The following is a 14,650-nucleotide window of genomic DNA, read 5'->3' on the forward strand; positions in this document are numbered from 1 at the left end:
AGCGGGCTGTCATGTGTCTTTTACTGAGGAGTGGCTTCCTTCTGGCCACTCTACCATAAAGGCCTGATTGGTGGACTGCTGCAGAGATGGTTGTCCTTTTGGAAGGTTCTCCTATCTCCACAGAGGATATTCTGGAGCTCTGTCAGAGTGACCATCGGGTTCTTGGTCACCTCCCTGACCAAGGCCCTTCTCCCCTGATTGCTCAGTTTGGCCTGGTGGCCAGCTCTAGGAACAGTCTTGGTGGTTCCAAACTTCTTCCATTTAAGAATGATGGAGGCCACTGTGTTCTTGGGGACCTTCAGTGCTGCAGCAATTTTTTGGTACCCTTCCACAGATCTGTGGTTCAACACAATCCTGTCTCGGAGCTCGATGGCTTGGTTTTTGCTCTGACATGCACTGTCAACTGAGGGACCTTATATAGACAGGTGTGTGCATTTCCAAATCATATCTAATCAATTGAATTTACCACAGGTGGACTCCAATCAAGTTGTAGAAACATCTCAAGGATGATCAATGGAAAAAGGATGCACCTGAGCTTAATTTCGAGTCTCATAGCAAAGGTTCTGAATAGTTATGTAAATAAGGTATTTCTGTTTGTTTGTTTATATACATTTGCAAAATGTCTAAAAGCCTGATTTCTCTTTGTCATTATGGGGTATTGTGTGTAGATTGATGATGGGAAAAATATGTAATCCATTTTAGAATAAGAATAAGGCTCTAAGGTAACAAAATGTGGAAAAGGGGAGGGGGTCTGAATACTTCCGAATGCACTGTATTGCACTCATCATGATGATGAGTCTGATCTCTCTGGCTTATTTTGATAGATTAGAATCTTTACCAACATATTCACCTTGACTCAGTAAAAATGGAGCGGAGGCTCTGGTATGTACACACACAGACACACACACACAAAATGTAGCAGAGGCTCTGGAATTTACCACACATAACATGCCCTCACTGGTGTGTACAAGCACCAATAGCACTTCTACCTCTCACAGTGAACTATTGATACAGATGACCTTTCTGTATTTATATCGCACACAATATTAGCGCTCATCTCTGTTTGTATTTTAATGCTGTGATTTAAGGGTTTGATTCATCTATACCTCTTTTAATTGTGCAGTTCTGGCTGTTTATGCAAAAACCTGATTCTGGATCCTCGTGCTAAATACCAAAGTCTAACCTCAAGCCCGGGAAACAACTACACACACCCTCACAAGGTAGGCTATACAAACCACAGAAATCCATGACTGGATATCTGTGGTTTGTATAGCTATAGCCTAGCCAGTTAGCTTGGATTGACTGGATAACTGGCTAGGCTATAGCTGTACAAACAACAGATATCCAGTTAATCCAAACTAACTAGCTAGGCTATAGCTATACAAACCCAAGTCAATTCAAGTGTGTGATACTGTACACATTAAAAGTTGTAAGCCGTTTTCACAACAACCTCAAGTTATCTGAATCTGCGACATGAACATCACATATTTCTATTGTTGTTTTTTAAATACAGTACCAGCCTAACTATTTTTGAGTACCAATCTACCAACCAAGCAAGATCTCAATTTCAGTCATATCAGCTTGGCAAGTATTGATATTAATTTGTCTGATTATATTACTCGTTAGATAATTTTGAAGTGGTGGATTGTAACTGTAGATTAACATTGCATCTGTACAAATGAATAAATATTAAGTAATTGTTCTATCTGTTGGGTGTCATGACTTGCGTTTCTATCCTTGTCAAATCCACTCCAGAAAGCCATTTGCCAGACCATACTATCAGTATCAGCTAGTTGTTTAGCATCAGTCCCCTGCTGTGTCTGATCGCCTCTCTGTTCCCTTCTCAGATGGATATTGACGGGACATGTCAGATGCCTTGCATGATAAACTACTGCAACTGGAAGACAAAGTGCACAGGAAACTGAAGGAGGAAAATAAGGGTATGAGAGCAACTCCACAGTAGCCTGAATGAAGGAACACTGGACAAGAGAGAACTCCTATCTAATGGACAGACACTCCTATCCTGTGCTGCAGATGACTGAGGCGCTAAAAAAAAATCATCTGATTGACACTATGTCATTGATGGAAGTGATGAATACTGTTTGCCTTATTTTTCTACATTGGGAGGCCTCAAAGACAATGTGTGCTGGTATTATGTTCTAATTTGATTGCCACCATGTCACTCATTGCTGCTGCTACTAATGTATTGTATTTGTATTGCATGTATTGTCACAAACACATTTTAAAGTATGTGTATTATTTAATGTATCAAATAATGTAATAACATTCCAATAAACCATATGACTTTTATTAATGATGTCTGCCCCACTGATGCCCTGAATGACTTTGTGGATTCAAAGTGGTAGACCTACGCTAACTGTAATGATTTTGTTCATTTTAACCAGCATATAGGGCCTACTACTGTAAATGCATGATCCACTTCACATAATTGTTTCTCTGGCTTGCTTGTTTTTTTAGTGCTGTGATAACCATCAACAAAAAGGTTTCACCAGACATTGAAATAAAAGCAAATATGCACATAGCTTACTCACAACATAGGCTACACAAAAACAGAAATATTCCCATGACGTGCCATCACTGTCTTAATAAATGCATAGTGTCAATCAATCCAAATTGCGCCACGATTGACTGTTGTCTCCACATGCAAATCCTGTGCGGTCCATTGTTAGGAGGCTGTCAGCAGTAGGTCTACTATCCCCCATAAAGTTCACATATGTGGTCTGTGTGATCCAGTCCCCTGTCCTCTGTGGTGTCCCGCCGGGGTGCGCACATGTGTGGTAGTGTATCTGCTCCGGGGGTGGCTGGGCGCACACCCAGCAGCTGTCGTCCTCTACCGGAGCCTCTGTCAGCATCTCCTCCTCGACACCGCTGAGTTTTGGGTTGCAGAATGCCCAAACCATGCCGCAGAAATACACGAAAAACGACCCCATGACGAAGACCATGAGAGCGTAAGATTCGATCATCGCCTTCGTAACTGCAGATGTCATCGTTCATGTGAATTGTGTTGTGCGTATTAATGTGCATACACTTTCCACCAAACAAACACTTCTCTCACCAGCAACAATAGGCTGAAGCAAGCAGATAAATCGCCGCTATAAAATGATATAGAGAGCTATAGAAATCCAGACAAACATTGATATCCCGCCAGAAATGACTTGGAGAGGTAGTAAATGGCTTTGATCCAGCCTCGGAGGAGCATTCCCTCTGCGCAGTCTGATGTGATGTCCTGGCAGCTCAATGACAATGACAGTCACTACTGTCCCGTCTGTAGAGCGGTGGAGATCATGAGCAATTGCTATCAGGGCTCAAAAACATGATTCATCATATTCTTATTTCAGAGAGGACAGCATCCTGGGATGGGTCAAACCTTTAACAGAACCAGTCATTGCTAGGGTGGGCGCTAGGCAGACAGGAAAAATTGGATGTAAAATGGAGCTTCCCTCTCTGGAACGAACCCCTTTCATCTGTGGTGTCAAAGTTGTACCATTTCTCAGAGTCTGGTTGATTCCTCCACTATAGACATGGCTAGACTATGTCTCTCAATGTACATAATAATGTTGACAGACATCAGGTAGGAGTTATGAGGTTATCACTATATAAATGAGTCATCTCACAGTGTTTGTCATTATACCCTGTTGAAGACAGCTTGTCTGTAGAAACGTTGTACATAATTATTTCTCACCTTCATTTTTTAGGAGTTATCAGGTTATCAGCCTTATGCACTCCTAGCAGGAAAAATACACCTATTTAGGTCTGCGTCCATATTAACCAAGTGTCTTAGAGTAGGAGTGGTGATTTACGATAAATGTTGCCTTTTATAATGAAGCAGATTATTATGGACATGACCTGATCCTAGATCAGCACTCTGAGACACTTGATAAATACAGGCCCAAATCTCAGCACTTCAGAGGCCACTCCACACAAATAAAATGTTTATACCCTCCATAGGCTACAAATAGTAATTCGAACCCTGATTAATCCTCTTGTAATAAGATAGAGACATAATAAGACACAAATCTGTTAGGCAGTGGCTGGCTGGCTCTTCTCCTCTGACTCCTCTATTGCTGCCATCTGCTGCCCTTAAATGATCTTTCCAGACCTTTCCTGTTTGACCATGACTCCTGGTTCTCTTTTAGCAAGCAGCATCCCATCTAAAGGAGTCCGTATACTAGCTGGCCCTCACACTTTCTGTGTCACTCACTGTAAGTTGCTGATCAGTATTCCTACCCATATCCAATGAAATTATCAATAGCCCCTAGGGCCTATAAATCAAATCAAAGTGTATTGGTCATATACACATGGTTAGAAGATGTTATTGCAAGTGTAGCGAACCAGCATATACTGATACTTAAAAGATCACAAAATATTGACTGTTCTGAGTTGTGCATAGATGTCTCAGGTCACTACCAGAACAGTGTTTTAGATTTGTAAGTCAGACTTGGTCAGGCCTAGGCCTAATTGACATTGCAAAGAACTGTGGAGGCATTCTATGGAGCAAACAATGTTGCAAAATGTTTGAGAATTAATATGGCTATTAGGTGTGTGTGTGTGTGTGTATATATATATATATATATATATATATATATATATATATATATATATATATATACAGTGGATTTAGAGTATAGAAAGGGTGGGAAAGATCTCCCATACAAGCCTCATACAAAGTAAATGCTAGAATGCAAATTGAAAACTACAACAGACAGCATGAGCATTCATGTTTGTCAACTGGAGAAAAACTAAATGATTAACTCGTCCCTCGTTGTGGGTATGGTAGTTTATTTGAGGGAGCCGCCCCTTATGTTTTTCCGACACTCTCCCTCATCAAAGAACTACACGCCCCACCCGGCGCCAAAGTTTTTGTCCCGGATGTCTATCACGCCGGAAGAGAAGAAGGTTCTTTCCCCAGCCATCTTGTGGCAACATCTAGCGAAGTGTTCGCACCAAGCCTCGTAGAATCGGAGGAAAATCCTGCTGAAGGGGCGCCATCATGCCCGGACATATGCAAGAAGGTTTCGGCTGCGCCATAGCTAACCGATTCGACCAACTATTTGACGACGAGTCGGACCCGTTCGAGCTGTTGAAGGAGGCGGAGAACAAGAAGAAGGAGGCTCCTGTCCCTGGTGCCGCTAAGACCGCGGCGCAAGCTGCCAAGCTCCAGAAAAAGGAGTCCCAGAAAGACAGGAAGGTCGTCCCTGCAGATAAGAAAGATGAGCCTCTGGCACCGGTGACTCTGAAGAAAGATGGTAAGACTGTTTTCCGCAATAGTTGTCCTCTTGATCTGCAAAATCGCAGTTCGCCCTGGATAGTTAAGTATTAACTTTAAGTTAGCTAGCTAACTTAGCTAGCATTGCTTTCAAAGCCTCCATGAGGTCGACATGATTCCCTTTGTCAACTAAAGTTGAAACGCTTATCACAGTTGTTGCACAAAAAAGTCACGACAGTGTAACTAGGTGTGGTACATTATTGTGCCCCCTGAAAACGAACTTGCAGGCGAACTTGTTTTGCTGCCAATATTAAAACGCCTCTGGCCTTGTTTAGCCAGGATTGTTAGCCGCAAGTTAATTAGCCAACGTTAGCTAGCCAAAGTAATTTGCTAGCTTGCTACCAACTACCTGTTGACCAGTGTTTGATTAGTGCATACTTGTTAAATGCACGATTGGCGAATTCGTTTTTTTGCAACATAAATTGTTTACCTAGCTAACCGTGTATTCACACCGGGGTGTAAGCCAACTTTCACATGTGAAGCAATCGTGCTAGGTTAAAATTGAGGATTGTTTTCTAACTAGTTAACCTACGAATTGGCTAGCTAGGTAGCTCACTAGTCTTACGCTACCTGGTTGCATTAGCCCGTGTCGTGACCAACCTCGTGGCCCAGGTTTGGACTGTGCAACAGCGGCAGTCACCTAACTGTCACTCGCTAAGTGGCGCACATTGTTCTCGACAAGGCAGGGAATGATGTCATCTTGCGTAGCGCGGTTGTGAATATGGGCGTTCTGTGTTAGTCTCAAATAAAGAAGCTTCACGAGTATGCTTTTTCTGCTACTCGGTAAACGAACAAGGTTAGAGAAGGCGATATATATTGACCAAACAATTACATTGTCGTTTACGTCTGCGTGAGTAAACTAGTGTTACTCGCCACATTGTCGTTTACGTCTGCGTGAGTAAACTAGTGTTACTCGCCTATACATTATCATGGTTAGTGTAAAATAGGAGGCCCTTGTATTTTGTTAGCAGCCCAGTTACGGCAGTCAAAAGCAAAGTGAGAAAAAAAAATGGAACCCCAAGAGAAGAGACAGGTGCATGCACCAACGTGCTTTCAGCTGCTGGTGGTGCATGGTGTGGGAGTCTATTTTGGTCAACAGTGGGAGGGACTTGTCAGACCAGTCTCGGAGCATGTTTTCATCTGCTGTGTACTGGCATGGTGGATACTACAAAGCTCAACCTCTGTATATATATATATTTTTTAATTCTCCGTATTTTAATAGTGTGCCCTTACACTCCAGTTCAGCACATCAGTCCTGCTCTCTTTTGGAGTTGGGTCTTGAGAAAAGTTCTAACTGTAGTTGGTCTCCATTAAATTCCTGTTCGAGTTATTTTAGCTAAAGAATCTTTGGAGGAAATGAGTATTGTACTTGTTTTATTGGGGGATCAATTACTAACTCTCCTCTGTCCTGTCCTACTCCAGGACCTGGTCCCAGGAGGATGGGTCCCAGACGTGAGGGTCAGGGCCCCGCTGGGGGTCCACCCCGTGAGGGCCAGGGCGAGGGCCGCCCCCCTACAGACAGACCCCCCCGGACAGACAGGCGGCCGCCACGCCGTTTCGAGAGGCCCCCCGGCGGAGAAGATAAGCCAGCCGAGGGAGGAGAGTTCTCTGTGGAGAAGTGAGTTCTGGGTAGAGCAAGGCTGTGTTCAGTTGGCACTAAACGTGGGTGTTTTGAAAAGGAGTGAAAGGAAGAGGTACTAACCCCCACAATAATACGACTAAGATCCCTGTGGGTGCAGACCTTTGTTGCAGCCAAGCAATAACCCATCTGATTTCACAAACTGATATTAGTCCTTAACACTAGAACCGCTGGGCCTCGAGGAGGACCCCCTCAAGCTAATGAGCAGGAATTCTGACTGCCACATTCTAACATTGTAATTAATACATTTCATATATGCCATCAAAAAGTAATAATTTGGTTGTTTATGGAGGTCTTAGGTAACATTAGAATACGTTTTTTATAGCACAATATCATTTTCATTAGTTTAGTGTTTTAGGCTCTATGTAAAAACGCAACACAAATTTAAGTGTCCGATCCATTTTATTTGTGGAGTTATGTTACAACTATGAAACAGAAGGCCTATGTGTTGGGACGAGGTAACAACTTGTTTTAATAACATCTAAATATATCGGTAGCCTAAACATATGTGCCAAGTGTGCTTGATAAATATTGAATATTGTCACAAAGCAATAATAGCATGTTAACTTTCTCAGTATGACAGCAGTCCAAAATTGTAAATTGTTAGCTCGCGCTTACATGGTGTCACATAAACAACGAGACGTTGCTGATATTGTTTTTTGCTTGTGGTGTAGGGTCTGCTCTCTGATGACATTTTGTGCTAACGTTGTCACAGTCTTATTTTATCTAAATGGTGCTGTCCTCTCCTGTCTCAGTTTCATTTGGTGGTGGCTCGGGCACCTTCTCGGGGTGCACCGTTCTGACTTTTTTATGCTTAAGCCTCGAGGTTGTGGGTTCAGTTTGAGGCCCAGAAGTATAATCATCAGAGATGTCATGATTCATTTCTTCCCCGCCATCGGAGTCATTTTCATTCAGATTTTGTAGCAGCGCTAACGCAGCATGTGCATCCATTCGTCTTGGTCCATTACGCACGCTTTCACTGTACTCCAAGTAGGCCAGAGTGGACTGATAAGACTGCGTGATTTGGTGGACTAATATAGGGGACATCATTTAGAGATTATAAATACAGTAGAATGGCCTGCCCTGTTTTTCACTGACAATTGGTGATTACATAATTATGCATTGTTCGCTTCCCTGCGCCCAACCAACTGGGCACAGCACCTTCAATGCTCGGGAGAAGTAGGGGCAACGGGGAAAAACCCACAAACTTAAATGACATACCCTTCTAAAACTGGTTATAACTCCAGTTCTGTTTGCGATATTCAGATTCTAGCGACAGTGTGTTGTAGAACCTTTTAGGAAATGTCAAGTACGGAGGGGACATGATGGCAGAGTAATAATTTTATTTAAATTCATGGGCAGTCCAAATTACTGCTTTAGAGGTTCTATTGATAACTGATACAAATGACAGAACCCACACTGGCCTTCTGTAAGACAGTATTGTTCTCGCTTAAAAAATGTAAACTTACCAGTCGTTTATTGTTAACAAAAGTGACCCCTTCTCTATTTGACAGGAATTTTCCCCCTCGGGCTGTCAGAGGTAACTCAAACATACCTTGATTATGGGTTCCACTCCACCACCACTCTACTGTTAAGTTACAAAGTCATGCCACCTTCACTGATGGTTTTTCACCTTTGCCTTGCCACATATTAAACTGTAACCACACAGCAGGGTGTGTATGTAAAGAGTGGCGGTAAACATATAAAACCCTGTTATGATGCATTTCAAATACGCCTTTTCTGTTGTATAAAGAGTTGCTGATCTATCATGAATAGCCAGGTTTTTTTTATACTCTCAATTCAACGGTGATTTCTCTTAAGGTAGAATCCTGCATCGGGTCGGATACCCATGGCTACCTATCAGTGAGCCACAAAAATATCAACTTGTGGGTGAAATGAACATTCTGTCACCACGTGGGTCGGGTCGTGGTTCAGAACAATTACATTGTGGGCTGAAAACATTTAAAATCAAGATAAAACACTTTTTTAAACCCAGGAGCTTATTGGGTTGAGACAAGGCTTTCAGCCATGCACGCTTTGAGTGTGTGTGGAGCTGGGAACTGTCCCTTATGTGTGTGGTGCCAAAAAATTCTACCTTGTCCACATGCAGAGATCATGTTCCCTCTCATCACGTGAGAATAGGCTATATAACGTGTAAACCAATGCGGCTGTTAAGTTTGATAAGCCTACTAAGTAAATGTATCCTATTTTTGCAACCTATATTCGGTTCTGGGAATGGTTTAATTAGGCCTAAACTATTTGATAGTCTAAACAATATTTAATCTAAAGGTATTATTTTAGGACAGCTATTGGCTTTCATCACAGTTAAGAAGGCTAATTAGAAGGCTCTTTCAGTGGTTTGAGTGACTTGTTGCATTGTGAAAATGAAAATATATTTTTCTTAATTCATGGTATGGTTTCTGTTTGTCCAAATGTTGAATAGACATGCAGACAAATTAATTCATGCAGGAAAGGGGATTAAAAATAATTATGCCTACTACTCTGGAGTCACAAACAGTTAAATATATTGATGTTATATGGCGGGGTAACGGATCGGCTCACGGAACAATTCTATCTATCGATCTGGGTGAGTCGGGTTGCAGAGAGAACTCTTTCCTGATATTGGGTGGGGCTCAGAATTTATGTGGCCGGGGCGGATGCTGCTCCAAAAAACAGATCCCTGCAGGACTCTACTCTAAGGAAGGATGGAATTAAGAGTGCATTTTGAAAGTATTCAAACAGTGCCTAAGGAAAGGTAAGATCTGTATGACTATGGCATAACACTGTTTGTGTCGTTCACAGTATTGGTTATTTTTCACACGTTGTGTTTTGGGGTCCTCATTCTAACACTTAATGTTTGTTATATCTTCCTTTATGTACTGGGGTCTGTTTCTGAGGATGTCTGCTCTATTCGTTACATTTCTATGTACAATGTTTCACCTCACTGAATACACATCAACTGTAGCTTCCTGTGAAGCAGTCTGTTGATTGGTTGGTTTCCTTGTCTGTCCAGGCCCATTGGTGATAGGCAGATGAGAGGACGTGGAGGTGGCCGAGGTGGTATCCGTGGCGGCAGGGGCCGGGGCATGGGCAGGAGCGACGGCTTTGACGCCAGAGGAAAGCGTGAATTCGACAGACACAGCGGCAGTGATCGATCGTACGTCTTCTGTGTCATGTTGTGAATTATGTATTAACTCCGGGATGGATAAGTCGTATCTCATTATTAGGCCGATTTCCTACTCCAGATCTAAATGGCATGCTCAATGGAGAATCTCTATTCTAACCAGATTTTTTTTGTCCAGATTGAGGGGCATAAAAAACCATTTTTAGGGTCATTATCCATTGAGATGCATTTGTAGTCCAGCACTAGGCTTCATCTTTGTCTGGAGAACAGGTGCATAAGAACTACTAGTTTTAAGTATAAGAACTAGTTTAAAAAAAAATGTGATAAACTATGTTTTTTGCTGGAGAGACTATTGATGTAAAGCTGTACGCTAAAGCCCATGTTGTTTCAGCAGCCAGAAAGGTGAGGAGAAACGTGGAGGAAGTGGATCTCACAACTGGGGCACCGTCAAGGATGAGATGGGGTGAGCAGCACAGCCGACCTAGCACAACACCTTTTCTCTCTCAACTTTCTCAAAGGCTGTCTGCAAACCTAGTGTTGTTGAGTTACCTTGTTCAGTTGCGTGTAAACTAATTCAACGTGTTGAGTCGAGACCCCTGGTCTATACTGTCCTGGTCACCTGTCAACATACTCAATGTATGAGAGTTAAACTAGTTTTTTTCCCTCTCCACAGCGAGCACGACCAATCGAACGTGACCGAGGAGACCCCCGAGGGAGAGGAGCCTCGGCCTGCTGACTCTGAGAACAAGTGAGTTGAGGGCTGAGCCTTACATTTCTCCCTCTTCTGCCCAGTGTTCATTTGTTCACTCCCGCTCAGGAATTTAAAAGCACGGTCAGGAATTTAAAAGCACGGTCCACCATATTTCTCATATTCTCCTGCCAGTTGTTTGTTCTGACAGTTCTGTTTTCTGCTGTGTGTTGTAGGGAGAACGAGGTTGGTGAACCTAAGGAAGTGGAACCCAAGGAGATGACTCTGGATGAATGGAAGGCCCAGCAGGACAAGGAGAAAACCAAGGTGGAGTTCAACATCCGCAAGGCCAACGAGGGAGCCGACAGCCAGTGGAAGAAAGGATACGTGCTGCACAAGTCCAAGGACGTGAGTAGACTGTCAAAACCACAATACTGACTTAGCCTCCATTTTTTTTATTTTACATGACCTACTATGTTTTCGTCCCTCTCCAATAAAGGAGAAGAAAGCTGATGCTCTTATTGAAGCTGCGGTGGAGGCTGAGGCAGTTGCCCCTAAGGTGAGTATCACATCTGACAGAAGTGCACGCACTCTCTCTCCCCATGAAAATTAAAGGGAGAGTGTGATATTTTGGCAATTCTGTCTCTTTCTGTCTACCCCCCTGAACTCATGGATAGCATTTGGAAGGAAGTTGGTTGTTTTGTAAGCTATTGCTAACTAGCGTTAGCACAATGACTTGAAGTTCACAGAAACCGCTAACATGCTTTGATCTAATCATCAACTCTTATCTAAATGATATGAGCGCACATCTGCTTCACTCCGCCTGAACTGACTGCCGTCCGGCAACAAAATAACAGTTTCCCTGTAACAATAAATCTATACCACTTACAGTACAATAAAACATGTAAAAATGATTCTCGGCTCTTTATGAACTCTTGAAACAATCCAAATTTGATGATTTAATTGACACAGTAACATTATTTTAATGTCTTCACACCTCCAACAGTGTCTGTTCTCCCAGGGTTTTGTGGGAACATCCAGCCTTAGAGAAAGCCACAGATAAGGTGTGCTTGACCCCTGTGATAGCCCACAGATGGTCATCCATCCAAACAATATCATAAATGGTGATCGAGTCATGCTGGCTCTTGGCATCTTCATTGTTAACATTTGTTCGCTCAATTTGAAACTTTACACGCGGTGACTTTACAAGTGTATCCATGAGTTCATCCGAGTCTGGTTAAGTAGAAAGAAGATTGATTGTCAAAATCTTACACTATCCCTTTAATGCAGAACTCGCCAGAACAATTGTCAGTGTGCACAGTAAGGGGCCATTTGTCCGCTTGCTGTCGGCTAGGTGGTTTTAGGGACTACCCACCGGTGGGCAACTGACGGCTGTCATTTTTGCCTATTTCACAATGTAGAATTGGTTTGCAACTAAGTACTTTTAAACCAGCAGACTCTTAACAACCCTACTGGTCTGTCTGTGCCATGAGATGACAATGTTGCTCAGATGTGTGTTCTGTCATTGATGTTCTCTTTCTTCCCTCGGTCTCTCAGGCTGAGGACGATCACCACTTCCGGAAGCCGGCCAATGACATCACAGCCCAGCTGGAGATAAACTTTGGAGACCTTGGACGCCCCAGCCGTGGTCGTGGTGGGCCCCGTGGCGGCAGGGGGAGCCGAGGGCGTGGAGAGGGCAGAGGAGAGTTCCGTGGAGAGTTTCGTGAGCGTGAGCCCAGGGAGCCCCGTGAGCGTGATGGTGGAGCCCCCACCAGGCCGACCCGTGGAGGACGCACTGACAAGGTAAAGAATACTAATTACTACTAGTCTGTTACAGCTGCTGTGGAAAGGATTTGAGATTAAAAGGAATTTGGATTAAGTACAACATACATGGTCATTTCACTGTATATGTCTGATCAATCTAATTTCCTCTTGTTTTCCCAACCCTCTAACCCTCCTCTCAGCCGAGCGGGGTGATTGTGCCCAATGTGGATGATCCAGAGGCCTTCCCGGCCCTGGCCTAAAATGGAGCGGCTGCCCCATAGGCCCACAGGGAGCCCATAGCAGTCCCCCCAAGCAGACCCCTAGGCCCCTCTACGAGGCTCGCATGTTTCTGAATCCTTCAGCAAAAATGGTATGATGGAGATGACCGTCATCACTCATGACACTCTCATCTGAGGACTGAATTTTACCCGTTTTGGAAAAAAAGAGGGGGGGGGATATGGAAAAGAAAAAAAACAAAGAAAAAAGAAAAGGACTTGTTGCTACTTCCGGAGGTTTTGTACTTAGAAACAAGGTAGCAGGGACGTTTTCATACGGTATTTTTTTCAGAGATTATGCGTTCTTCATGAATAGTTTTTTGTATTGCTGCTTGAAAATATGCATTTCCAAATATAAGGTATGAGAAGAGTTATCATTTTAGCTTGTGGTGTCCCATAGCTGTGGAGGGATGGAACCCAAGCCAACTAGCTCTTACCATACTGGGTATTTCTGAAGAAGTTTCTGCATCATCACTCAGTGAGATTTTAAGGGCTGCTTTAGTTCTGGGGTTTTATGTATTATAATTTTTTTTAAAGTAAGGCCTAGACCTCTGATGTAGGCCTGTAAAAGCAAACTTTTTTTCATGGTAAGAGCTCTTTGAGTGAGATTGTATTTCTGATGGTGCAGATAAGGACATGCCTTGATCGTTGATCTAGTGATTGTACCTACACCCAACAAATTGTTAGAGTAGAGCCTAATTCACTTATGTATTAAAAGGTATTTTGTATAGAAAAGTTTCCAAATGACTCAATAGATCACTTGCAGGGGGAAGGAATACTTCAATTATTTAAAATGTATCACTGACATCTTTGGATCGTGTGGCTCCTAAAGGTGAACATTGTACTGTTTCAGTACAATGTACACCCTCTTGGCCTGTGTCTCAATGGTGTACCATGACTTCCTCTCCTTGTTTCCTCTATACTGATCTGGAAACACAGTTAACATATTAGTTCAGGTCCAATTAAAGAAGAGGAAGCCAATTTTAGACTAGTGACCTGTATCGATAGGTCCCATTGTACTGTTTCATTTACACACTCTTGGGCTGTGTCTCAATGGTGTACAGTGGCTTTCTCTCCTTGTTTCCTCTATACTGATCTGGAAACACAGTTAACATATTAGTTCAGGTCCAAGGAAAGAAGAGGAAGCCAATTTTAGACTATTGAGCTGTGGCCTTGGTCATTTGGAAGCCTTCAGGCCTTGCACTGTTTAAACACTCCACTCCAGGGCAGTGTTCAGCAGGGCACCGTGTCACGCAATGTTAAAATATAAATATACTTAATTAGAACAGATGTGCTCTTCTGAAATGTAGAGTAAGGAGTCATGTCAGCTCTACTTGTGGCATTTCTATCTGCAACACTGTACATCGCACCCTGCTGAACGGGACCCAGTATACTGATACAGTTGTGAACCTGCTCCTGCAGTATTTCCTGTGGTAGTTGAATATCCTCCATTTTGATTTTACCTCTGGTTCCCTAATGCGGCACTACTGCGTAATTGCTCTGAAAGAAATACAGTTGTGTGTGTGGATCAGCCAAGTGCTCTACAGATCTGTGTGAACTCTAACCCTGCTATTATAGACCTCTGTCGGTAAATAAAGAAGGTCGATTCATTTTTGAGTTGTTGACTTAAATTCCGACACATGTATCGATACAGAATCACACACACAAGAAGCCAGTTTGTGATTTGGTTGCTTGCCACCGACATGGTGAAGTCTGAAAATGTATGTCCCACTGCTGTGTTATGGTAGTTTGGCTGATACAAAATGAAGTCCTAAAACCTAACTGGAAGTCCTGACTCACTGTGTACCACGTGGGTTGCGTCAGCCAGGCTAGTTTATTGGTGCACTGGTTCCTGAGTATAGTGGAATTAAGA

General features: G+C 43.0%; 1 protein-coding gene across 2 annotated transcripts; it reads left to right on the plus strand.

The window, feature by feature from the left end:
• Positions 1–4,860: 4,860 nt before the first annotated feature.
• Positions 4,861–14,388, plus strand: LOC109902728 (plasminogen activator inhibitor 1 RNA-binding protein-like). 2 transcript variants are annotated; one of them, XM_020499330.2, is made up of 9 exons: positions 4,861–5,267; positions 6,710–6,905; positions 9,940–10,083; positions 10,445–10,513; positions 10,724–10,798; positions 10,975–11,146; positions 11,238–11,297; positions 12,296–12,541; positions 12,703–14,388. In XM_020499330.2, the coding sequence occupies exons 1-9, from the start codon at positions 5,012–5,014 to the stop codon at positions 12,760–12,762; spliced, it is 1,278 nt and encodes a 425-aa protein (XP_020354919.1). In that variant the 5' UTR covers positions 4,861–5,011; the 3' UTR covers positions 12,763–14,388. The 2 variants fall into 2 exon arrangements, with proteins under 2 accessions (XP_020354919.1, XP_020354918.1); XM_020499329.2 differs by having other exon boundaries at positions 4,894–5,267; positions 10,442–10,513.
• The last annotated feature ends 262 nt before the right edge of the window (positions 14,389–14,650 follow it).

The sequence above is a fragment of the Oncorhynchus kisutch genome, linkage group LG13 (assembly GCF_002021735.2).
Source record: "Oncorhynchus kisutch isolate 150728-3 linkage group LG13, Okis_V2, whole genome shotgun sequence".
Taxonomy (NCBI): Eukaryota; Metazoa; Chordata; class Actinopteri; order Salmoniformes; family Salmonidae; genus Oncorhynchus; species Oncorhynchus kisutch.

What these genes read in the sequence shown, in the direction of transcription:
- LOC109902728 (XM_020499329.2), top strand. Translation starts at nt 5,012, where the DNA reads ATGCCCGGACATATGCAAGAAGGTTTCGGCTGCGCCATAGCTAACCGA. An exon ending in GGTGACTCTGAAGAAAGATG is followed by an intron (nt 5,268 to 6,709) that starts GTAAGACTGTTT and finishes GTCCTACTCCAG; the next exon opens with GACCTGGTCCCAGGAGGATG. An exon ending in CCTGCTGACTCTGAGAACAA is followed by an intron (nt 10,799 to 10,974) that starts GTGAGTTGAGGG and finishes TGTGTGTTGTAG; the next exon opens with GGAGAACGAGGTTGGTGAAC.